This window comes from Henckelia pumila, chromosome 3 (genome assembly GCF_033568475.1).
Source record: "Henckelia pumila isolate YLH828 chromosome 3, ASM3356847v2, whole genome shotgun sequence".
Classification (NCBI taxonomy): domain Eukaryota; kingdom Viridiplantae; phylum Streptophyta; class Magnoliopsida; order Lamiales; family Gesneriaceae; genus Henckelia; species Henckelia pumila.
In genome coordinates, this window is record NC_133122.1 from 34,021,063 (window position 1) to 34,048,067 (window position 27,005).

Consider the following 27,005-nt stretch of genomic DNA (forward strand, 5'->3'; position numbering starts at 1 on the left):
ATCCACAAAAGAAACAAATATTTAGAAAATTCAAATATTTTACAAAATAAATATAAGTGGAATATTCGGGGTTGAAAGGTGGCCTAATTCTTAACTTTAGTCGATCCGAACCCAATCCAACCCCTAATTCTTAACTTTAGTCGATCTGAACCCAATATTTTTCGTGTCGACTTGTGTTAAACTGATGCACCAAATTAAAATTTTGACACACCTAATTTCAAGAACAAAATTAAAAGAAAAAAAACATAGTGTCCCATGCCATACTCAAATATGGTCGTGAAATATGATAATATAGTAGTGGGTATAACAGTAAAGATATATAATGAGAGAACAAAAAAGCCTTGGAAAATTAGTGACAAATATGGTATTCAGTAATTATCAATGTTATTTCAACTAGACATATTACCAGATATCTTTGTGCACTACCCCGCCCACTTTATAAATGGGTCATGCGCAATTGATTTGGGATTTTACTTTCTATCTATTCGTAAATGGCCCCCATCAAAAAATAAATAAATATGTCCCCCAATCAAATTCATAGTAACTTTCTCATCTGAATTGCTGTTGAAAAATTGAACAGAACCATTAAAAAAGAAAAAAAAAAATTAAACCAGATCGTCGCTTGTGATTCGGTTTTTCTTTTTGTCGGATATGATTTGAATCGGTTTGGTTTGATATGATCATAATTCATAAGCATGCTTTGGTTTGTTATTTAATAAAATCGATAAATTTGTTTTGCTTCGAATCTTTGATTACCAATCTAACCAAGTTGCTCAACGAAAAGTTTCTTGGGGAAAAAGAAAAAGAAAAAGAAAAAGAAAAGAAAAAAATGGTGTTTAGTTTAAAAATGATTGTATTAGTTGTATTTTAAATATTTGATTTGAATACAAGTGAAAAAGAAGTTTCAAAAAATTTGCAAACATTTACGTGTTTCGATGTAGTGAATTGGAAATAATGTGAGGCTTTTAAATCGATTGCTGTCAAATCTATTTTTGTTTTTCCAGAGAATTAACATCATAAAATTGAAATTCATCTATTATCTTTTTATATAATATTTTATGTTAATTAAGATATCAAGTTTTTCTAATGACGGTGTCATTTGAAATTTATTTTACTTTGTATGATTACTGTTAAATTAGTAAGGTGTGAATTTAAGATTATAAAAATTATTTTTTGATCTCATATATTTGTTTATTTGCGATTTTGATTCTTCCTTATGTGTTATCAAATTTAAATTTTAGACTACTATTTAATTTTGTGTGTGGTTATTTTAGTTTTTTTTTTTGACATGACGCTAACATAAAACAAATACAGTATTGATGTGTATAGTACCGCATCAACACCCCTGATTAAAAAGGACTAGAATTGTCCCAAAAAAAGATCACCGAACTAAAACTGGAATTTAATAAGATAATGAATCAAAATCGTAAAGTAAGAAAAGTAAATAACTAAAAACGCGGATTTTCTATTAAGGTTGAATTCATTGTTTCATTATACACAATAAAACTGTAACAAAAAAGAAAAAAAAACATGGATTTCAAATCGTTGAACCCAAACACAACCAGAATAATATTCTGTTACATTTAATTAGCTCCTAGAAATAATGTTCCACTCTAATTTAATTGCGGTCGCTATAAAGGTGTCACGTATGCCCAAAAATTGCTTGCCAGCTTATGTTTGGCCCATTCATTGCAGACCGCAATAAGTGGTTGGGTCACAATCTTATTTATGACACAACAAGAGGGAATGAGCCCACAAGTCAAATGGGCTTTGAAAGACAATCAATGCCTTCGGGACATGACTGTCCTTTTATTCACAAGATGTTATTCCATGATTGAAACACCAACCATTTCGTACACATGAAACGACAAAACAAAGAAGCCTCGGCTATGTTGATTAAGATAGTATTTGAGAGAGCTTCTAAGAAGCACTTTTCAACTTTTTTTTAACAAATTTTACAATATTTCAAAACTTTGTTAAAGAAAAGCTGAAAATTGCTGTCTAGAAGCTCTCCCAAACACTACCTAAGAGGATGTTTGACTAAACTTATTAAAAAGAGCTTATAAGTTTCTAGTGCTTAAAAGCTGTTTTACGAGCTTATAAGCTGTTATAACTTATTTTAAAAATAATTTGTTAAAGTGTTTGTGTAAACTTATTTTAAACAACTTAAAGATGTTGATATGTTTGGTATTATAAGATCTTTTTATTGTCAAAATTATCAAAAAGGGTATAATTCTATGAAAATAAAATTTTGAGTTATACACATACGAAAATAGTTTTAGAATAAACATATATTAAAAAAATAAAATTATTTTAATATTTTACTTTAGAAAAATTTATGTGATTTGTAATTTTTTTAAAAAAATAATATTTAGTATTTAATTGGTGGAGGATATGATAAAGATTTATGAAAATATTTAAGGATATTTTAGAGAGATATAATATTAAAATAAGATCTTTTTGGAAAAAAGTATCTTCCCCCATACTTTTTTAAAAACAGCTTATAAGCTGTCAAACATCTTATTTTGACAGCTTATAAGCTGTTTTTAAAAAAATTTGCCAAACAAAATTTGATAGCTTAAAAGCTCTAAAACAGCTTATAAGCCGTTTGCAAGAGCTTTTAAGCTCTCCCAAACACCCTCTAAATTTCACGGGAGCTAGGGTGTTGATGTTGTTATAACCATCCAAAATTTATGTTGCGATATTATTCGGAGACACGAATGATAGGAATATGACAAACATTTTTATGATTCTCAATTGTTAGAAACATTGGTAGGGATATTGAAGCAAAGTTCTCCGAAGGTATTTAATGATCATGTGCCATGTGATTCGTTATCTGCACTCTATATAATTCATTGTCTTCCTCGATCCAAGACTTTAAAGAATAATTAATTGTGGGACATCAATATTTTATAATTCCTAAGTTACTGTAGTGAGCTGCTTAACAAAATTTCAAATCATTTCATAATAGCGTATAATGTCTTTCCGATACAATTATTTGTCATTGTTTTAACACAGAGTCCCATTATTTAATGTTTCACCATGGTATAGGCCTCACCTGAAATAGAACGAAGTTTAAAATACCATTCAGATTGCAATAAAGAGTTGGGCCACGATCTTAATTTATGACACGACAAGAGGTAATGAGCCCACAAGACCAATGGGCCTTAAAAGGCAATCTATGCCTTGGGACATGCCTAAATCAACTCGTCCGAGACTCCTTATTCACAAGAAGTTACTCGATATATAGTGTCACGTACCATGGCCAGGTCCGGGCCTGCGCAACTGTATAATGAGCCCCTATAACAATTATTTCGTATTTTTTTTTCGCTTCACAAAAATGATTAATCTAAGTTATTATAGAAGTCTACTGTACCTCATTATAAAATCATGTTTTTCATTTTTCTCATGTGAGATAGAGATATCACATATAGTGTCCCTACACGATTGAAACACGAATACTCGACTGGTAGGAATTCGATTTCTCCAATCAATATTATCTTGGTTGAGCCTGTTGTATAGTGTTTAATTATTCAATACGATTTACCTGACTAACGTAATTTACAAACTATTTTATTATCCCGGTAGTTTATACAGTTTACACCAAAGGACAACTGCCGCAAATTCCGATAATATACATATACATATATATATACATATACATATATATATATACTATTTAATAATAGGTGAATCCCATAAAAAAACTGATTTTGGTCATTAATGTGAGTAGACTAATATATTCTTGGTTGCCTTTTCTATTTTTTTTTATAAAAAAAAGGCAAAATGATAATTTCACGTGAAAAACTTCCTCACTCTCTCCATTTCCTCCCACGTTTCTCAATCTCTCATCCATTATTTTGTTACATATTATTGCATAAATATCCTCTTAATTTAGTGTTTCTCTACAATAAATTTTTAACTATTAAGTATCATTTAAATCATAATATTAAAATTAGAATACCATAACAACACAAAATATTTTCAAATAAATTTCATGTATTATGGTACACACGCATCGCATATGCTTCGTTGGTTAGTATATATAATTAATCATGAGTAAGACTTCTGAAAATAATTGTTACGTGAACAAAACATATAATTTATATTGACATGAAATTCAATATATATTTTTGTTGTTGGATTAGCAATGAGAATCGAATTAGTTTTATATTCAAATAATGTCAATCTTGCTATTTCGTCGTTACTTTATATAATTATTAATAATTGATATATATATATATATATATATATTTTGATCTCACGCATCCTAGGGTTTGGGGGATCCACGTGCACACGTGTCCAAAACAACTCTAATTGCCTTAATATTAGTATGTGCAATTTGTCACTAGAAAGATCTAGTCATCATATGACATTAATTCCATAACAAACCAAGTACATAAAGCATATGTCAGATTGTCTAATTGTTGGTTTCTATTATATCGATATTTTAAAAATTAAAAGAAATCAAAAGTAATGCAAGTGATGGTGTTTTGCAGTACTATTGCAAAATACTACCACCGTCAGCTAATGCTGCGCTAAAGGCTATAATGGACGATGCAGTTTTTTTAAATTTTTTTTTGTTTTTTATTTAATATAAATATTTTTTTTAAAAAAAAATATAGTTCACTGATTCACCACAATTTTGAAAATGACAAAAGCTCCAATGAAACGGTCTGACGGTTCAGTTTTGTGACTCAGTTCTTCGACCTGACTCAACCTATGAAATATTATTATTATTTATAATATTAAATTATTTTTCACTAAAGTTATGAATCTTTTCTCTCTCTTACCGATAAAGACCAAAGAGATCATCTCACTATTTGAAAATTCTTTGTCTTGCAAAATTAATAAATTTGTCATATTTTGTATGTAACCTAAAATCCTATTTTATTAAATAAATAAAAATGATATTAATTAAAATTAAAAAAAACAAAAACAAAAAAGACTGCAGAATCCGCTATGGCGCTATTGGTGATGGGCTGGTGCCGTTTTGCAGTAAAATTTCAAAAATAATGTAAGTGGTGGTGTTTTGCAGTACTACTGCTAAATGCCACCACTTGCATTATTTTTGAAATTTACTTTTATTTTTAAATTATTAATATAAAAACCTATTTTACATGGCTTTTGATTCCAACAAAACAAAAATAATTCATGGGGTGAAGTACGCATTTTTGAAATTTCATAGGGGGTTTTGGTGCAAATAATTATATTTTTCTGATAGTTTAATAAAAGGGCATTTTTGTACATTTTATGTATTATTCTTAAAAAAATTGGTCTTATAGACGCAACAAGCATGCGTGTTCCCACAATCGGAGTAGCAAGGGTAAATCGTGCAACTTCTATAAAAACCCAAGGGCTATGTCACTTATTTAATTTTCATTGAGGTGAAATATGCATTTTCCATTTTTTTCAGGAGGTTTTGGTGCAAAATATAACTCCTTTTATGTTAGATTTTTTTTTTTGACAGTTCCTTTTATGTTGATATTAATTAGCCAAGTTATCATTTCTTTTCTTTACGTATATATTTTTTTTTCAAATTTCATCAGTTATAAATCCTTAACAAAGTATCCACATTATAAGTTTTTACAATTTTTCTATATTTTATCTTAAAACTCTCATATATGGAAGATTACTCTCTAATTAATTACTTTCCTATACAATAAAAATTTCTATTTACCTTAAAAAAAATCAAATCCAATCCTTATATTTGTTACAACTAAAATTTTAATACCTCAAAAATTGTAAAGGTTATTTTTTCATATGCAAATAAATTATAAAACAACAAAAAAAATATTTTCTTAGTTTTAAAAAGTTAATATTATTGATTAAAAAAAATTTAAACAAAAAAATCTTTTCTTCGTCTGAAAAAGTTAATATTATTGATTCAAAAAAGTTAATATTATTCATATTATATCTCAATATTTTGTACAATATACAAAACGTTATTAGATATTTTTTTATAAAATACATAAACCTAAGTACGTAACGGGTTACAAAATTTTGATTTATCTAAAAGATAAAGTATTTGAGATAATATTTAAATTTACATATATTTAAATTAAGATAAAAAAATAAGAAGATATTTTATTATTTTAGAATATTTATTTGAAAGCATGTATACATATTTTAGTGATTAAAAGCATAACTGCAATGACACAATTCATTTCATATAAATTTATAATTTTTTTGGTTACAAGAATGTTTATTATACAAATATTAACTTCAATTGAAAATGTATATTTTGTTTAAAATATACATTTTTTTTGGTAGCCATGTATCTTTCATTAGATATTGTGATTAAATTAAAATTTTGATTTTTAAAGTTAAAATAAAAATTAGCAAAAATTATGAAAAAAATAAGAATGAAATATTAACCTTTTTTTATTTTTTCATAAATTTGAAATACAACGTAATAATGAATGTTATTTTGATCAATAATTTTTTAAAATTTGTTTGTATTCTATATTTAAAAATATTGACAAATATAAATATAATATTTTGAGTTGTTAAAGTTTAGAAAACTTATTTTAGGAATTTATGAGAGTATGTTGAGGAATTTACTAAAATTATTAAAGGGTAATATAGTCAACTTGGTAGTACAAAAATAATGAATTACATATAATGTAAGAAAGTTGTATTGGAATGGATGTCTTGCAGAAGAGAGCCCATTGCTTGTAAAAATTAGCCCAGCCCATTTCTTATTTAAAAAAAAAAAAATAGCTGAGCCCCCATTTACGTAGGAAAAATCGCCGGCGCCTCCATCACCATCGTTCATACATTAAGCTAACAACTTCAGATTGGTCTCCATCTCACCACAGCATAATGGACATGGAAAGATGGGACATGGAAAGATGCTTCACTTTAATCGTTGGATTAAACTCGATGTAAGTATATATGTTTACTCGTGAAATTTGTTTTTCATTTTGAATGTACATTCTTTTTCCTCACATTATTTGTTCAGCTTAAAACTTTTTTTTATCACTAATTATATATTGTTCTTCAGATTTCTGATGGTAATGGTATCGCGATATCGGATCCTAAATTTTTAACTGTATAGTATTCGCATGTTGTAGCTGACTAGTTTAAATTTAGCTCGAGCTTGTTCTTGTTTTGTAAAGTCGAAGATGACATCTAATGCTCTAACTCTTTCAAGAAGTGAAGAGAATCTGTAGTGTGTGACCAGATTTTGCCGAAACCGATTGTTATGATTTAATGGTATCTTTTTGTTAATAGGTAGGAGTTACAGATCTTAGGTTAATTAGGTATTTTTGGTGTCATTTAATTTAATGATGTTCCAGGTTAGGTAAGTAATCTTGGAAGAAAACACACTCGAATATTCGGACACTAATTCCTTGTTATGTCTGTATCTTGTATATTTTGAGTGATTCAGGATCACAGATAACAGAGATGCTGTGACTGTTCGACCGGGATCCCCGATTGAAATAGCTGTGGACCTTGGGTATATGTTCAGTTCTTCACTTTTTGTTCATGACATCATAAAGACCACATTCTTCTCAATCCGATTATTTGTCTCGTTTCACAGGCTTGTCGTGGAGAGTCCTCTCCACTGCTCTCTTTTGGTGACTTGCACTTCTACAAATATTGAGCTGCAGTTGGAACCAAAAGATGGAGTTGATGGATTACTTCCATTTCTACATGAAGAGGTATAGTTTGCGCATTAGATCACCTTTTCACCTACACTAAGTGCTCTCTTGATTAAGTGTGTGCAATAATATTAGAATTGTTTATTTGGCTCGCCATGGAGATGAAGATGATATGAGTTGCTGCAGCTAATGCATGAAAAGAATCAAGCCAATACCTTAGAATATGAAATCGTTTTATGGATCAAAAAATACAGCAGTAGCCTACTGTATATTGCCTTTAGAAATATAATTAGTAGGATGACATAGGACTTGATCTAACATCATCAGCTCATGACTTTCTTCGTCTATTTAATCTCCCATTCCCTTTCACTTATTTTCTTCTTTCCCTTGAGCATCAATAGTTGTTGTCTATAGTTTAAGTTATTGTAACGATGTCTTTTGTGTTCTTTTGTCAAATGCTTATTTTTGTTAAGTAGTCCATTATACATCAACGCAGCTGAAAGATGATCTACAAGGGGGAAACATAGAAAGAATCTTGGACGTTGTTAAATGTTACTTCTCTCATAGTCCTTCCGAAAATGTGAGTTGTTTTGGTTTATGTGTATTTAATTATGCGTGCGAACACTCCATTCATGAATCAAGCTTTTCCTTTTATGATGTCTTTCTAACACACAAAAATGTCTTCATATTTGCAGTCTTGTGATGATGAAATTGGATCAACTACTTCTAGCATTAGAAGCCAAGCATTTTCTTTACCTTCATACTACCAGTCCATGTATGAAGAATTGAACATAATTGGTAGGTTTTGTTTTGGATGAATAAATTCTCCGTTGAAAGTATGTGTTTCAAATGATATTGATGTTAGATACAATTGTAAGCAATCATGATTATCGATACTAGGTCATATATCAATAGGATATGAGTTTCAAATTTATCAATGCATGAAACGAAGATGAATTTGATATCATGAGTTTTTTTGAACTATGTGATTTCAGATTACTAATCATCTCAAACATATTATGATGTTTCCTATGTAAGTATCAGTACACTTTTCAATATTTATGTGGAATCAAAATGAAGCACACGCATCAAAATATAACATATAAAATATATTACTTTTATTTGCATGAGTATCATCCTGTTGGGCTTCATGAGGAAGAATCTTCTCTATTGTTATGATCTCTTATTCAAAATTTGATATAGATGCTGAGTTAATTTTTTTATGTTATAGGAAAGGGTGGATATGGTCGTGTCTTTGAATGTAGACACAAACTCGATGGGATGAGGTATGCAGTGAAAAAGATTATGTTCAATGAGGATAATGAAGATCAGGTCATCCGGTGAGTTTTTCCCATTCTTTCCATGTGAAATTTTTATGTCTTGTTGTTTGGTGTTGGATTTTGTTTTAAAATGTAAAATGATTAGGGAGGTCAAGATTATGGCACAACTGCATCATCCAAACATTATACGTTACCATCAGGTAATTTGCAATTTTGTTAAGTATCTGCTATGATGACGATCATGACCTATGGCAATTATAAAATATTGATATGTAAGTGTTAGTTTTTTACCCTTAATCAGGCTTGGATTGAGGAAGGTTGTGAAATACCTAGTACAGATGACAGCTCACATGGCAGCTCACATGACACAGATAATTCTAATCAACCAACCAAAACACTTTACGTGGCAATGGAGTTTTGTTATGGGTAAAATAATAATTTATTTGCTTTCTTATATAGCAAATTATAATTGTTTCGAATCCGATTTGATAAACTTTTGAATCCAATTTGATAAACTACTGATTGAATTGAAGGACATTGGAAGAGGTAATAGAAAACGAAGTACTGGATCCAGAAACAATCCGCAAGTATTTTAGGCAGATGGTGCAAGGTCTAGCTTATATGCACAAAAAAGGCATAGTACACAGAGACTTGTCAAAGCAGAACATTTTATTGGATTCAAATGGGGACATCAAGATAGGAGATTTCGGTTTTGGTAAGTTCAATTTTACAAAGTTATTTACTTTGTTTTAGTTTTTAAATATAACTTCTTGGTTGCAAATATTTCTTTCAGCCATATTATTTGATAGAGCAGCAGCCGATAGTTCCACGATGATGAGTACATCTGGACCGGTAGGAAATGTTTCCTACCGTGCTCCAGAAATGACAAGATCTCCTACTTATATAAACGACAAAACGGATGTGTTCTCACTCGGATTGATATTGTTTGAGATGGTTCATCAAATGAAGACTCAAGCTGAAAGAGCGACTAAGTTTGATAAAATAAGAAAAGCTTCGGTAGATTGGAGCACCATCAATCTGGGGCCCTATGATTTTATCCACGAGCTATTGGAAATTGATCCATACAAGCGTATTTCTGCCGAACAAGCCCTGGAGTAGGTTGCGAAATATTTAGAAGAGTAATTTTTCGTTAATGTAAGCATACTTGCGAACATCAACAACTACTTCATATATTAACTTCAATGCTTCTCATGTGCACATTGGGGATTTGGTTGTCCGAGGTTTTTGTTTTTGTGCGTTTGGTGACTTAGATTCTGAAATCCAAGTAGTACAGTACATCTCACATGTGTTGTCTCCTCTTTTGGTTTCTCCTAACTGTATTGTACGTTGTCATTTGCTATTCGAAGGGTAAAATATTTATATATATAGTCTGATCTCTCTTTAAAAATACTTTTTCTTTTAACTAATTAAATGTTTACAACTCCACAAAACAAACAGGAAACCCAAATAAGAACAAGACAAAAGAGTAAAAGAGCCTTTGAGGCTTCAGTTTGTTGGACTGGGCTGGACTGCATAAGTTTGGGTTTTAGGATTTCGATTTTAAAAAAAAACTACTTGAAATCGATGCACATAAGCGTTTGTTAGCCAAAAAAATTCCTTTTTTTTTCGGGAAAAAGCAAACAACTTTTCATTTTTAACATTGCATGTGCGCACGTGGGAATTGGCAACAACTTCTTATACTCGCTTCAATCTGACTTCCATTAATCTGGGTCTTGTCTATGCTACTTCATTCGGGTAATGCTCGAATGAGATCCAACGGTTCATTATTTTTAATATTTGATAGATTTTTATTTTTTTTCTGAAAAAGTTTATGAATGTGCAGCTTTTTCTGCTTCATTTTTTAATTTGTGAAATATAAGTTAGCTATTTAAGAAGATTAATTGTGAGTTCATTAACTTTTTCAAAAAATTAATAGCATTACAAGAAGTATCACATATAGCTGAAATCTATTTTTTTCTTATCATAAATTTATTGTTGAAAAAATGGGTTGTGTATCATTTAGAGTTAAATAATTCGAACAAGTTGCGTAAGGAACATATTTTATAATACGAGTAGAATTTGTAAGAAAATTATTTCTCAATTATCAAATAAGATAAATGAGAAATTAATTGATGTTAGTTCGAATTTTATCGGATTGAAAGATTGGAGGAAAAGAAATGTATACAATACAATACAATAAATATATTATATTGTGCATGTATTAAATTAAAATAAAAAAAAAATTGAATCATATGGACGAACGTGGCGCATCCATTGAGACTTGGAGTTGAAGGGTGCAAATTGCAATCCGACGGGGTTGCACTATGTCATGAGAAGATGCATCTTTCTATCAAGGTTTTTTTAACTTCTATAAATAGGACTCTGGTCATTTGAATTAAACACACCATCTCTCATCCTCCTCCTCCTCCTCCTCCTCCTCATCCTCCCCTTTTTTTTTTTTTTTTTTTTTTTTCCTCTCTCTTGTTTAAAATTCTACTACGAATTTTTAAGTTTTTTGCGCTTAAAATCTGAATTACGAGCACAAAATCTTGGTTCACATTATCTAAGCTTTTTGCGCTTAAATTTGAACTTTAGAGTTAAATTCGAGATATGTTTCGAATTTTTTAAGCAAAACACTTGGATCCAAATTTTTTTTTCAAGACATAAAATCTTGGATTTGGATTAATTTTTTAAGTTTAACGTCAAATTCAAATGACAGCGTTCTAAACATTTCAAAGTTCATGTGATTTTAAAATTTGTAGTGTGATTATTTTAAAGTCGATAGTTGTTATATATTGAGAATCATGTTGTCAATATCGATAAGCATCGGGTGGTACAATAACGTTTTAAGGAAAAGAAACAAACTCTTGTCTCGAATATTTTTCTAATAGCTATTTTTGTTAGCCCACATATAGTACATATATCTCAAGATTAGTGTTTTAGCCAACATTCATAAACTTTTCCAGAAAGTAATAAAAAACTATCAAAAAACATCAGATTAATGGAAGTCGATCGAAGACGAGTATAAGAAGTTGTTGCCAATTTCGACACGCACGCATACAATGTTGGAAAATGAAAAGTTATTTAATTTTTCCAAAAAAAATAGGACTTTTTTGGCTAACGCACGCTTATGTGCATCGATTTCAATTTTCAAGCAGATGATGATTATTATTATTATTATTATTATTATTATTATTATTATTATTATCGAAATCATAAAACCTAAACTTGTGCTAGTCCAGTCCAACAAACTGTTGCGTATATTATCAAATTTATCTGCTCTTTCAGATTTTGTTGACATTTGGTTGGATACTAGTGTCTCGAAATAGTACCATTAACATTTAACGACTCTAAATTAACTCTGAGTTGTTTGTCTTTTGCCAAAAACATTGTATGAACATCACATTTACTTTGCCAAAAGTTTGTCGAGTTTTCTTTAAAGTGCTCCCGATATTTTGTACTTGACCATTTCATCAATAAGGTGCATTCCCGATTCGTCGAGGCTCACATGGGTTTTAGTCCATATTTTGTAAACTCACCAAAATATAATTTATCTATCATTAAAATGTTTTTTTCTCTTCTTATTATTATTTTTAACTGATTTCAATTACTATTGAAAAAAAATTATTGATAAACGGGACATCATTTCAATAATTGTTAAAATAATAAAAAAAAATTTCCATACTTTGTTGAGCAATCAATCATATATAGTGATCTTTAATTATTAAAAAACCTCCATTAAATAATTAAATTTAATTCAACTGTCATATATAAAACGATTTCTCTTCTTTTTGGCTGGTTTCTTCACTGGTGTTTTTTGTATTTTTACAATAGTTAAATCAGTTGATTCTCTGGATTGAAAGTTCTTCCAAAAGTTCCTCAGATTTCAATGCAAATGATTTTTAAAAGGAGATGCTACATGTACACGGAAAGTTACACGTTGGGTTACAACTTACATTTGACGTTACATAAATATCCTTGATATATCAGAAAACCAAATGTGTAACTTTTTATGTATATATTTTGGAAAGAATTTTTTCAAATAAAGTTGAGGGATAATTTTGTAATTTCATGTAGAATGTGTAACCCAATGTGTAACTTTTTATGTACATATAACATTTTCTTTTTTTAAAAATACTTTTTCTCTCAACTAATTAAATGTTTACAACTCCACAAAACAATCAGAAAACCCAAATAAGAACAAGCCAAAGGTGCATGTAAAAGAGCCTTTGTGTTTAACTCAAGGCTTCAGTTTGTTGGACTGGACTAGCATAAATTTGGGTTTTAAGATTTCAATTATTAAAAAAAAAAATTAAAAAAATAGTTGAAATAGATGCACACAAGTAGGGATGTAAATGAACCGAACTGTTCGCGAGCTATTCGGAGCTCGGCTCGTGAAAAAGCTTGTTCGGGCTCGTTCGTTAAGCTTATTGAGCCGAGCCCGAGCTTAATTTTGAGCTTGAAAATTTTAATGAGCCGAGCCCGATCTTAAGGATGTTCGGCTCGTTAGCTCGCGAACATGTTCGTTAATAGGCTCGGAAGCTCGAGCTCGAGCTCGGCTCGTTTAGGTGGCTCGTTAGCTCGGGATTGGGCTCGGCTCGTTTAATGGCTCGTTTAATGGCTTGTTAGCTCGGCTCGTTTAGTGGCTCGTCAGATCGGACTCGAGCTCGGCTCGTTTAGTGGCTTGCGAGCTCGGGCTTGGACTTGGGATTGGATCGTTTAGTGGCTCGTCAGCTTGAGCTCAGGTTCTGGATCGGGCTCGACTCATTTTTTTTTCTTGTGAAAATATATTAATTTATATAGTTTCTCGAACTCGGCTGGTTTAGTTATTTATATGCTTATTGAGTATTTAAATCTATAATATTTTAAAAATTAAATTAAATATTCCTAGAAAAAACTTGTTTTTTTAAATAATAAAATTTTGATTTGTATTTGAAATTTATATCAAAGTATTTATGATATAATAAATTTATTTGTTTTTAAAATATTATTGTAAAAATTATTAATATTGTTTTTACATATATATGCACACGAAACATTTGTTTGAAATTAAAATTGTGATAACATCATATCAAATTTTCAATTTTAAAACAAAAATTAGTATATTGTAATAAATAGAAAATTGCTGATAAGTGATAACATATAATCAAATATGAAATAAAATTTTTATATTAGCATATATTTCATTTATATAAATGTTCACGATATGGAGACACAAAATTAACTGAAATAAAAAATTAGTTATAACATTCGATCAAATTTCAAATTGTGAAACCAAATTCATAATTTCATTACAGATAGAATTTATGGATATTTTCACATATATATGGATACAAAAAAGTTAAGTGTAATTAAAAAATAATGATAACATTTAATCAAATTTAAAATTTTTATAGAAAAAATAGATACATTATTATGCATCTATATCGTTTGTGAATATTTTTGCACACAAAAACTTGTTAAAATAAAAAATAGTGACAATATTATATCAAATTTTGAACCAAAAAACATATATTTGATTATGTTTATTTTTTTTATTGGTAATTACGTTTTAGTAATAATTATATATATATATATATATATATATTTATATATATATATATATATATTTATATATAAATTTGGTATCGTACGGACAACAATCTTAAGAACTTACATGAACAACAACTGATGTAACACTTTGTACATTCAATCAATTATTGTTACATGAGTTGTTGACCAACTAGGTGTCTATGATTGTCAAGTAAAAGTTTAAGGTAGAACACAAAATATCTTAAATTTTAATATTAAATAATATTTTTTTTATTTTAGATTATAATTTTATGACATACTTCGGGTTATATTAACAAAATAATACAACCCTAATCAAATGGAAGGTATATAGGTTTATAATTTATATTGTATTTAGTAATTTTGTTTACAAAAATACATGCATGTATATAGCCATGAAAATACAAGAACAATTTTTTTCATTCATTTTATACATTTTCTTTTAATGATATTATTATCTATGAGAAGAAAAAATTAGGTATATATAATTGAGATGAAAAGATTATGATATAAATCATATCACACATTGGTATAATTAAATCATTATATATAATTAAAAGAATTTGTGGAATAATAATATCATTTCATTGGTATAGGTAATAAAAATAAGCTTATCAATTATCAAACAAATTATAAAACCAAATTTTATTATGATTAAAACTTAAAAGTTAAAACTATGAATTCACTCTTGTTAAATAATATGATGTTTATATGTGATCATTAGAATTATTATGTAGAATGATGTTTTAAAACTATGTCACCATATAGGTGTCCATAAATTTGTGGTAGGCTGAAGTTTTTGTTAAAATATTTTCAAAACTTAATTTAATATTTTCAAAAATTTAGTTGCAGACAACGACTTAATACATCATTTGCGAATGGAATAACTCTTCAAAAACAACAACTTATTTTCAGAAATTGTTTTTCATAATTATAATAATTACCGATACGTTAGATACATACAAAATTATAAACGTGTCGTAATTTAAAATTACCGATAATTATAACAACTAATTAAAATTACCGATATTTATAACAACTAATTAAAATTACAAACGTATTTTAAAAAATGGTCGTCACATTCAATTTTCTGCTTGCTTATATTACTTTGTGATACTAACTTTATTTTTTATATTGCATGATGATTTTTAATTTTTATTAGAGATGATGTTGCGAAGAATGTTGGTTGCAGGATGTATTTAATTTTTATTGGAGATGCAGTTTGCACTTTTCTAATGGTTTTTCTAATTTGGGTTTTTTATATATGTACAATGTAATGATGTTATATTGTTATTGTGTATCGTTATAGTGGACTGTTGCATATGACATACATTTGATAATTAATTTTATAGTTTTATTTATGTTTGTCATTTTTATTTTTTTAAGAAAAATTTAATTTTAGTTTATATAGAGATTTATATTTTGTATTTAAGCTTGACGAGCTCGAAAACGAGCTCGAGCCCGAGCTCGAGCCCACTTAAAGAGCCAAAATACGAGCTTGCTTAACGAGCCAGTTAAACGAGCCGACGAGCTTGAAAACGAGCTCGTTTAACGAGCCAAACTCGAGCCATAATATGAGCTTGCTTAACGAGCCAGTTAAACGAGCCAACGAGCTTGAAAACGAGCTCGTTTAACGAGCCAAACTCGAGCCAGGCTCGTTTCATATGATAAATGAGCCGAGCCCGAGCCCGAGCCCGAGCCGAGCCCGAGCTTACAAATTCAATAAACGAGCCGAGCCGAGCTTTATTACAAAAGCTCGGCTGGAGCTCGAGCCGAGCCCGAGCCTCCACATATACCAAACGAGCCGAGCCCGAGCCTGATACTGTTCGGCTCGGCTCGGCTCGTTTACATCCCTACACACAAGCGTTTGCTTGCCAAAAAAGGTCCTTTCTTTTTCTGTTTTTCCTCTTTTTTTTTTTTTTTAAAAAAAGTAAATAATTTTTCATTTTAACATTGCACTTGTGGTACTTGTGCGGTACTCACTGGGGGAGCTACATGATTTCAGGCGTCCGCCTCCCTAAAATTCTAAAAAATTTAGTATTATATATATAATGTCTTTTTAAAATATAAATTTTAATGAGTGATGCTTCAAGTACAACGAAATTTGTACGTCAAATCTTACGACATAAAAAATTCAATACAAGAATGTAATTTATCAAAATCTCACGATACATTAAATACAAAATCCCGCGAAAGCAAAATCTCACGATATCATTGTTGTAAATATCGTTGTAAAAGATATTTATTGTACCTTTAGTATTTTTTCGATTTTAATTATGCAAACCTCATTCTCAATAACAAAAGAGTCACATCCATCTTGATTCTTGACTATCACTGAGAAAAAGATTATCTTAACTAATATTGTTTTTAAAGATTTTATGAAGTGACAAATTTTATGAGATTTAAACATTTTTCTTTTTTGAAAGGAAAAGCAATATGATTTTATAAATCAGCTAAATCTGAAACAAGTACATGAGAAATTATAGTAGTAGGAATATTAGATTAGACATAGAAGCAGTCCCCCTAGCAAAAGTGTGAGCGGCCTGGTTCACTAATCTTCTGACATACACAAAAGAACAAGAAGAAACATCCTGAGCAAGGAGCTTACAATCTTCAATGATAAGGAACAAGCTTGAATGATCTGGGACTGTGCGATGAAGAGCTTCAATGACCACTAAAGCATCGGATTCCACAATGATAGGAGATAGCTGAAGATTCTTAATCCATTTGAGAGCTTCTCGGATTGACAAAGCCTCTTTCGTGTTTGGATCTTTATTGCCATGTATTCTTCCTTGTATTGCAGCCTAGACAGTACCATGAAAGTCTTTGATTATACAACCCAATGTTTTTGGAACCGGACCGCACCGGTCGGTTATTCGGTCCGGACCAACTCCAAAAATCGGAAAACCGGTCCAACCGGTCAAAACCGATCAAAAATCGGTTGGACCGGTCAAGAACCGGTTCAACCGGTTGAACCGATTTTTCGAATTTTTTTTATTTTATTTTTGAAAATTTAATATTTTTATTTTTAAAACTTTAAATTTATTATTTATATATATATATATATATACATTATTATTTAGAATTTTTACTTCATTAAAAAAATTATTTAAATAATTATTGTTTTTTAAAAATTAAATAATTTATTATTTAAATAATTTATAATTATAATTGATATTTTGAATATATTTAAATGTTTATTTAGTTTTCAAAATATGCTAAATATATAATTTTTTTGTTTATTTATATAATTTTTGGGTTTTTAAATTTTAAAATATATTATTTATTATATTAAATTATATAAACGATTTTTCGGTTCGACCGTCCGGTTAAAACGGTCCGACCGGTTGAACCATTTTTTCCAGCTAAACCGATTCGATAACCGGTCCGGTTATGAAAATACTGATACAACCATAACCGACATGAGGGGGATTAGGGAGGATAGTAGCATCAACATTGCACTTACGAATATTTTCTGGAGGTCTCTGCTATACACTTGCATTGATCTGATGGGTTGGTTGCAGGAGAGGAGCAAAATGGATTTGAGAATCATGCCATTGAGAAAGGTGATCCAAAGCTAACCGGTAAATCCGCGTTGCCATGGATAATTTGTTATCCCAAACCACGTTATTACGGTTATGACAGATGCTCCACATAACTAAAGCGACAACATCAATATCCTTCGTCTCTCGAACAACAACAACTGTATTCCACCACTCCATTATCGATCTTGTTGGTGTTGAGAAACTCCCTAAAGACGTGAGACTCCAGACTGGTCGGAAAAAAGGACAAGATACAATAGCATGGAAATCATCTTCGGGTTCATTGCGAAAAAGGGGACAGGCATCCGAAACATCAACACACTTGATTTGCAAGGCATGCATTGTAGGCAAGCAAGAAGAGAGAGCTATCCAAACAAAGTTTCGAATTTTGGCAAGGAAATGCATCTTCGACACAATGTTCCAGTTGATAGCAGTTGAAGATTATGGCAACTCTTGTGATAGAATTTGAGCCTGATAACCACTCTTAACTGTGTAAATGCCTTTATTTTCGGCTGTCCAGGACCACAAATCTTCGCTCACTTGGTGACTCAAATGGATGGAGAGAATTAAGTGCTTATCTCGTTCAACAAAAAATGCTTTGAATAAGTCCACGTCCCAGCAACCATCATGTGAGTTTCGTAATGCACTAACCTTCACTTGGGTTAAGGCTGTAGGGCAAGTGGTTATAACAAAAGGGTGATCTTCATCTGGAAGCCAAGGGTCACCCCAGATTTTCACATTAGCACCTGTCCCAATAAGCCATCTCACTCCCTTCTTAATGATATCTTGGTTCTGCCATATGCTTCGCCAAACATAACTCGGATTAGATCCAATTTTAGCATCCAAAAAATTACCATTAGGATAGTATCGAGCTTTGATAACACGAGATGCTAAATAATTAGGGTTAGTCAATAGCTTCCAACTCTGCTTGGCAACAATGCCATATTGTACTCATGAATTTTTTTGAAACCCAGCTCGCCCTAGTCTTATGATTGCTAAGTTTTGCCCAGCTCTTCCATCGAATGCCACCTTCATTATGACAAATTTTTCCCCACCAAAAATAGTTCATCATCCTTTCCAATTCATTGCAAAGCAAGAGAGGAATAGCAAAGACACTCATCACATAAGATAGAATGGTCTGAATCATAGATTTCAAAAGGATTTCCTTCCCTGCTTGGGATAAAATTTTATTGCGTCCGTCTATTCATTCTATTCCATGCTTTTTCTTTAATAAAGGCAAAAATTTCAGATTTCTTCATGCCAATTAGGAATGGAATGCCTAGATAGTTGCCATGATTTGTCGTATAATCAACCCTTAATTTTCCAGGAAACCCAAATGATCCAACATGTTTCTAAGAAATTGCCATTCCACCCTATCAAAGTCCTTAGACATATCGAGTTTAAGCGCGGCTTCTACCCGATTACCTTGAGTTTTGCGCTTCAGATAGTCGCCAACTTTGAAAGCAATGATAACATTATCTGTGATGTGTCTCCCAGAAGTAAAAGAACTTTGAGGCTCTTAAATAATCGAGTTAAGCACACCCTTCAACCGATGGGCTAGCACTTTCGAGACAAATTTATAGACAACATTACACAAGGATATAGGTCTCAAGTCTGTTACTTTTTCAAGATTTTTCTTCTTCGGAATCAGAACAATAGTAGTGTCATTCAAAGAATCCGAAAAAGAGCAGTTATTCAAGTAGTCTAAGCAAGATTCAGTAACATTATCTCCAGTGATGTCCCAAAACTTCTGGAAGAACCCATGATTCATGCCATTGGGGCCAGGGGATTTATCCGGATGCATTGAACGGAGAGCTTCGCTGATTTCCAGCTCCACAAAGGATTGTATCACTACAACAAAATTGGTCATCGACAACAGTTGAAAGACAACGCTTTTTGTAAAAAGCGTTGTTAAAAAAAGAAACACAACGCTTTTATAAGAAAGCGTTGTCTTTATTTTTAAAATTTGTAAAAGACAACATTTTTTTCGTCATCCACAACGCTTTTTAAAAAACGTTGTGGATGAGCGTTTTTTTTAATGTACAACAACGCTTTTTGTAGATAATTTTTTTAATTTTAAATAATAATAATAATAATAATAATAATAATAATAATAATAGTAGTTAAAATACATATATTATATTACCCTTACCTTTACCTTTCACGTCTGACAAAAAAAACCCAAAATCCCCAAACCCTTAATCGCGATTTCTCCCTTTCGTTTTGCTCTCTTTCGATTTCAATTTGACAAAACCTTAATCGTGATTTCTTCCTCTTCTTTCTGCTTTTTCGTTATTCGTAGATTTTTGCTGCTCTTGTAGTTGACGAGGTTCGTCGATTTTTCTCCCTCTTCTTGTACTTGGCGACTCCGGCGACGAGAGATTGGCGGTAAGGTTGGTCGCTTGTGCCTACCCACGGACCGCGCACTTGTTTAAGATGACAAATGGGTGTTCTGAGGTAAAAATTATTCAGAGTGGAGATAAATCCGTTTTTGCTTTTTTTTTTTCTGTTCCTTGCTTCGAATTTTTTTTTGATTTTTGTCTTTTGCAATTCGTGCTTTTACCTCTTCTGGAAAACCAACTTCTCTTTTTCTTCTCACCAGAGGTCTTCATGTAAGTGCTTCTTTTTAGATTTTATCGAGTCTGAAAAAGGGCAGAAATCACTCGCATCTAGTTCTTCGATGAGTTAACTTACTTTTGTATGTCAGTTTGAACGTAATGTACAGTGATTAATGAGCATAATGTTATTACAAAATAACGGGAACATTATTTGTAAAACTGAAGGTTTGAACCCAACTAATGCATCTTTCTCCCTTTTGCATCACCATATTAAACCTAAAAATTAACACTTAGGATTTATTTGGGAACACCATGTAATGCTTATGTCCATTGGCATATCAAAGGTTTGTTATATTATTTTTCATGAATAAATTTGTTCAATATTCTACATTTCTGGGTTCTGTACCTCATCTTTTGATTGTCTTTATGTTTCTCTCAAGCAGGTCTTTCCTTCTGTGAATCCAACTGTTGAGTAGTGTTGACTGCATTGTCTTTGCCATGGGTTCACTCTTTACTTCCATATGTTGCTCTTTGGTAAAATTAAGAATCCCAATTATTGTTGTTTTTAAACTTTGTTTCTTTTAGATTGTAATAAACTTGATGTTTCTTCAATTATTTAAACTACGACAGTACTTTGCTGGTGTCAAAGGGATATATCACCGAGATGAACTAGCTATTTGAAATGTTGAATGGTTTGAGTTCACTTGTACATTAATTTACAAATGAAAAAAAGATTCTGGAGGATCCAAGCCCATGCTCTGGATCCAATTACAGGTGGCCTTCTTTTCTAATTCTTTACAAGTACTCATGATCTTCCTCATCCCACAGGTTTCCGCCATTTTCTTGTTTTTGATCTTCAGTGATCTCCTGGAATATCGCGAGACTGATTTTCGGGTGGCGGGATTTGTTTTTGTTTTCTTTGGTTGGATGGTGAAGTAGTTTTCAGTATCGACATGAGATGAATTGATGATCTTGTCCTGTTTCATGGTGGGCTTGGTCAATATTCGAGGGAGTGTTGGCTCCGATATGATTAGAGTTTTAAAGGCATAACCACATGTTGGTGGACCTACAAATTGTTTTTGGGAGATGGAATCGGGAAGACTTTGATCAAAGGTAATCAGAGCGTGGTGGATGGATGGACTACCTTCCGCTCTTCTACTGTCGGTCAGTATTAATTTCTCCATATATTATCTTCATTTTAGAATATCATTTTTTTATTTATTATTAATTAATCATCATTTTCATATATAAAATTTTGTTTTAAGAAAAATCGAAACGAATATTTAAAAAAGTGTATTTATTTATTTATATTAGTAAAAGGGAATCTATTGTTTTAGATTGTATTGATTAATAATAAAGATATAATATATCGTATGGAAGGCACTGAATTGACTGAATGTTGAATAAATGCATGGACCCCTACAAAGCTAATTAGTTAATTGTACCACTGCTTGTATTAACGTTCGATTGTTTATTGAACCAACCAACTTCTTGATACAATATTCATGGGTTTAATATTCATGTTACCTTAATATTAATTAGGACTTGAATTATCCCTTTACTTTTTTTATATTCTTGGGATGTTCTTTATATATCTTCTTTATATATAATGGGGGACCTAGCTAGTTACGTCCATAGGTGTTTTAAAGGTCATTAAATTTTCGCCCTTTCCATTCTTTTCATATTTCTGTTGTCTTGTAATTTTCTTTAGCTTTTGTTGCTCTATGGTAGGGAGGAATTAAGGAAATGGTATCTTTCCATTGAGTCTACACTATTTTGTTATCGATTTCAACTTGAAACTCCTGAAGCCCAGGTGTGATTTCACTACCTGTAGTGATAGGTTATGCTGCCAGTGCTGGTATTCTTAGTTTTCCTCAGATACCAACTAACCTATCTTTTGTGAGTATTGTTTTCAACAGATAGGGCATTGTTGGTAGAGTTTGACCTGCCTTGCAAAGCTGTAAGCAGTGCTGAATATGAGGTACTCTATTCTGTTTTCATGTTTTTGAAAATCAATAACTGTTTCTGTGAATGCTAAGTTGCTTGATCCAAAATGTTATAGCTACAGGTCTTATAAAAGTCACAGCCATAGGCCAATCTTCTTCTTTAATGCATGAAAATTGAAAAGACCGGGTTGATATGTAACTCTATACTTCATTTTTTCAGAGTATAAAGGACAAATTGAACCAGGTGGTGCGCTCCAATGGACAATCCTTATCCAATGGTAGAAAGCAAGGGGCAGCATCTCCGTGCGCCGCGTGCAAGCTTCTTTGGCGGAGATGTACGCAGGATTGCGTATTTTTGCCGTATTTTCCTGCCTACGAGCCCCACAAATTTGCTAGCTCTCACAAAGTGTTTGGTGCCAGCAATGTCAACAAGATGTTCCAGGTTGGTTTTTGTTTCATTCCCAATATAAATCGAATTTTTTTCAAGTTTTATTGCAAAATATAATGTCGAGTGATACAGGTGGTTATTTTGGGATCATTTGGGTCCTTGTAACTTTTTGGTTTTTATTTATATTTCTATTAACTTTTATTATTCATGATATATTAATTTTAAAAAGAAAAGGCGTAGTATTATGAATAATATTAAAATCTTTGTGAAATAAAACTGAATTATCTAAATTTTTCGGATAATAAATATGGTGGAAGCAAAATTTATTTTCAACATTTAATTTCCATGCTGCCACATTGCTTTATTACAACTTTTTCACATTTTAATTTTCTCATAAAATCAACCTTGATAATGGATGGCAACTAATTAGAAAATGTACTTATAGGTTGTTTTAAAAAAAAAATAATGTGTAGATCATACATAATAAAGTTTCTTGATTTCATGCAAAGATTGGTTCTATATTATGCATTTTGTTTCTCTGTCTCTTTATTAATTTTTTTGGAAATAATATTTCAGGGTTATCTGGTACCTAAGAAATCCACATTTCCTTCTGGGATGAACGCTTTGGATGACCATGTTCATAGAAAATGACTCTAAGTTGGGAATATACTCGGATGCTGGGTAACTTTGGCTGCTTACATACACATATACATGCATTATTTTGATGTGCTGAATTATAAATAATGCTGTGATTGTGTTGTGGTGTACACTGGTTTGCAGCTATTGCACTTGCATCTCCAGTTGTCTTTATAAATTCAGGGTCTTTTGAGCTCATCAAGGTTTCCATCAAGTATCTAACTGAATCCATTGTCATTCGTTTCAGCATTTAGTATGATTATTAGTTACTGTTTCATGTTCACTTAGCATCTCATGGCTTCATGTGCAGGATATTGGAGGGGAACAAAGATACCTTCACTCATATTAAGCATAAGAAGGTACAAATAATAAAGTTGACCAGATTTTCAATCACTTAAAATCTTGTTTTGAATATATTCTCATGCTTTTGTATTGTTAGAAACCTGCACATTTAGATCGTTTTTTTGAAGTTGTATTTGTTTGTGGCGGATATGATCTGAAATTTGTTGATTCCATAGGTTGATCCCACTGTTTGGTATCATAGTTATCTTTGTTTGGGAAATTGTAGATTTGTGAGTTCACTAAGCAAAGAATGAGCTGTTTTTTAGTTCCTCTGTTTTTTGGTTGTGGTTCTTTCTTGTTTTTCTTTTAATTTTGGCTATTGATTTGGTTTCTAGATTAGGTTTGGGGAGTTCTGACCACTGGCCACGAAAATGCATGTTATGAGGAAATAAAAATTTTCCGTTTTCAACACGGGATTAAATTTCTGAAAATTGAAACACTACTACTATTTATAACTGAAAAAGGTGAATATGTTATATTTATATGGATATGCACACTGATATTTTAGTTGATTTTACTGTTGGCCTTTACTCCGCAGCCATTGGATTTGGAGGAATAAAAGCTGCATTTTCATCACATGGTGCTGACCAGTTCGAAGATAAAGATCCGAAGGAGGGACAAAGGTCGAGTTTCTTTAGCTGGTTGCTATTGGCGAGATGATTAGGAGGTGCTATTAGTCTCACTGTATTTGTTTGGATCCAAGATAATAAAGGGTGGGATTGGCAACTACCAATTGAAATGATAAGACAGGGAGACATGACCGAAATGAACATGAAGAATTCGATTATTTGTTATATTTGAATGATTTTTGTTATATTTGAATGATTTATAATATTGAAATATTGTACATTAGATTTAATTTTCAAAAATTTTGAATATTGAGTGATAATATTGAAAATTTGTGAATTAAAATTTTTTTTTATTTGAGAAAAGACAACGCTTTTTAAACGTTGTCGTAGGTGGAAAAAGCGTTGTCGTTACTAAAAAAGACAACGCTTTTTAAGCGTTGTCTTTTTCAAATATCACAACGCTTTTTATGCGTTGTCTTTGTTCGAAACGACAACGCTTTTTCCACCTACGACAACAATTTTTTGTGACAAAGACAACGCGAAAAAAGCGTTGTCGTTTTTAGATACAACAACGCTTAAAAAAGCGTTGTCTTTTCCAGAAACGACAACGCTTTTTCTGCGTTGTCTTTGAGCGTGGTCTTTTACAACACTGGCTACGACAATGCTTTTTCGGGGACATTAACAACGCGGAAAAAGCGTTGTCGTTGGCCGTTTTTCTTGTAGTGTATCAAAGATTGGTATTGGTCCTTAGAGGTGTCAAAACGGGCCAGCGGAGCGGGCCGACCCACAACCCGTCGCAACCCACCATTAGGCGGGGCGGGGTGGGCCGGCCCACCTTTTATGCGGGTTGAGAAAACATCAACCCAACCCACCTATTTTAGGTTACGGGGCGGGCCAGCCCGACGGGCTCACGTGTAAATCGGCGGTTTTTGCGGGCCAACCCGCAACCCACCACAACCCACGGTTAGGCAGGACAGGGCGAACCGACCCATCTTTTAGGCGGGTTGGTAAATTGTCAACCCAACCCACCAATTTTGTATGGCGGGGCGGGCCAAATCAACGGGCCTAGCCCATTTTAACACCTCTATTGGTCATCATTAATAGAGGTGTCAAAACGGGCTGGCGGGGCGAGCCGACCCACAACCCATCCAAACCCACTATTAGGCGGGGCGGGGCGGGGCGGGGCGGGGCGGCCCACCTTTAAGGCGGGTTGGAAAAATCCCAACCCAACCCACCTATTTTAAGTGGTGGGGTGGGCCAACCCGACGGGCTTACGTGTAATTTGGCGTGTTTTGGAAGGCCAACCCGCAACCCATCCCAACCCACCATTTGGCGGGGCGGTGCGGGCCGGCTCACCTTTAAGGTGGGTTGGAAAATTGCCAACCCAACCCACCTATTTTGTATGGAGGGGCGGGTCAACCCGACAAACCTTGTCCATTTTGAAACCTCTACTCATTAATGTGCCTGGGCACCAAGTTAGTAATATGGTGATCAATACAGCCTCCAGAAGAAAACAGGTCTTGGAAATAATTTAAGATAAGCTCAGAGAGACCATTATCCCAAGTACATAATATGCCTTGATTATCTTCAAGATGGACTATAGTATTTTTTTCGTCTTCTAGATGATGCATAAGAATGAAAGAACTTGGTATTTGCATCACCAGCATGGAGCCAAAAGACCTTAGATCACTGCTTCCAGAAAGCTTCTTCTTGGACCAACAAAGAATTCAACTTATTCTTGATGTCAGCTATTTGTTGGTCAACACCCAAGAATCTCCTTTGTTTCAAATACTTTAAATTCTCCCTACATTGATGAATGTTGGATTTGAATTTAATCCTAACCTTCTCCCCCCAACAGTGAAGATTATTGCCACAATTTGCAATTCAACGCTGAATAACAATTCCAGTCTCTTGTTCCCAACCAGTACGAACCACATCACTCCAATCTGCCTCTCCCGCAATGGAAACAACATCGATAAAATTATTAGAGTAACCAAGAAGTCTGGCCATAGATTGATCTCTCCATAAAAAAAGCAATACCTCGTCCATTGTTTCTACCTGGTATCATAATTAAGCCTTCAATACCCATCTTAATTCTAACACGATCCACTTTCCGCTTGTCCACTTTAAGCTCCATTACAAAAAAAAATTTGGGCTTATACTTGGGTACAAGATCCAAGAGCTCTTGAACTGTGCGTGAGTTGCCCAACCCACGACAGTTCCAGCTTAAGGTACTCATAATGCCCGGTGGGCCAAACCCTCTTCTTTTTCTATTTTTAGTTGTTGGTAGAGGTCTGTAATATCTCTTGAATAGTCCACGGGTGGATCCATACCAAGAAGCAAAATAGAAACGAAGAAAGCATATATCCCTATTGGATGAACACAGTTCCATCAAATTCATTTTTTTTAATTATGATAAGAAATATTATTTCAATTTGCTCAGTTTTATCTTCTGATTTCTCTTTAATAGAGTTAGCGCATCTTGAGCACCAACATCATACCTTTATTTGATATATGAATTATCAATTAGTTTTTAATTTCACATAAATTAGCGAGATTGTTAAAAGGATCGTTTAATAGAAAAGCA

General features: G+C 32.1%; 2 protein-coding genes and 1 long non-coding RNA gene across 9 annotated transcripts; 2 read left to right on the forward strand and 1 right to left on the reverse strand.

Annotated features, from left to right (window-relative positions):
• The first annotated feature begins 6,729 nt into the window (after window positions 1-6,729).
• On the forward strand, window positions 6,730-10,273 carry LOC140892378 (uncharacterized). The gene is made up of 10 exons (XM_073301235.1): window positions 6,730-6,887; window positions 7,394-7,462; window positions 7,547-7,667; window positions 8,104-8,187; window positions 8,303-8,405; window positions 8,839-8,947; window positions 9,033-9,087; window positions 9,189-9,313; window positions 9,421-9,602; window positions 9,681-10,273. Exons 1-10 carry the CDS (start codon window positions 6,826-6,828, stop codon window positions 10,004-10,006), a joined length of 1,236 nt encoding a protein of 411 aa, XP_073157336.1. The 5' UTR covers window positions 6,730-6,825; the 3' UTR covers window positions 10,007-10,273.
• Window positions 10,274-16,917: 6,644 nt separating this feature from the next.
• On the reverse strand, window positions 16,918-18,321 carry LOC140888437 (uncharacterized). The gene is made up of 2 exons (XM_073296113.1): window positions 17,932-18,321; window positions 16,918-17,241 (listed from the first exon to the last, which is right to left on the reverse strand). Exons 1-2 carry the CDS (start codon window positions 18,319-18,321, stop codon window positions 16,918-16,920), a joined length of 714 nt encoding a protein of 237 aa, XP_073152214.1.
• Window positions 18,322-20,158: 1,837 nt separating this feature from the next.
• LOC140887763 (uncharacterized) lies at window positions 20,159-24,732 on the forward strand. 7 transcript variants are annotated; one of them, XR_012151998.1, is made up of 11 exons: window positions 20,159-20,436; window positions 20,981-21,071; window positions 21,168-21,311; window positions 21,398-21,701; window positions 22,269-22,350; window positions 22,457-22,518; window positions 22,704-22,925; window positions 23,448-23,552; window positions 23,652-23,721; window positions 23,818-23,866; window positions 24,388-24,732. It is a non-coding gene; the product is annotated as an uncharacterized lncRNA (long non-coding RNA). The 7 variants fall into 7 exon arrangements; XR_012151999.1 differs by having other exon boundaries at window positions 21,168-21,229; window positions 21,366-21,701; XR_012151997.1 differs by having other exon boundaries at window positions 20,978-21,071; window positions 21,168-21,701.
• Window positions 24,733-27,005: the final 2,273 nt, after the last annotated feature.

Coding starts and splice junctions, on each gene's coding strand:
- LOC140892378 (XM_073301235.1), top strand. CDS start 6,826: ATGGACATGGAAAGATGGGACATGGAAAGATGCTTCACTTTAATCGTT. Junction 8,188..8,302: donor CTCATAGTCCTTCCGAAAAT/GTGAGTTGTTTT, acceptor TCATATTTGCAG/TCTTGTGATGATGAAATTGG. Junction 8,406..8,838: donor TGAAGAATTGAACATAATTG/GTAGGTTTTGTT, acceptor TTTATGTTATAG/GAAAGGGTGGATATGGTCGT.
- LOC140888437 (XM_073296113.1), bottom strand. CDS start 18,321: ATGCATGCCTTGCAAATCAAGTGTGTTGATGTTTCGGATGCCTGTCCC. Junction 17,242..17,931: donor CCCATCAGATCAATGCAAGT/GTATAGCAGAGA, acceptor GGTACTGTCTAG/GCTGCAATACAAGGAAGAAT.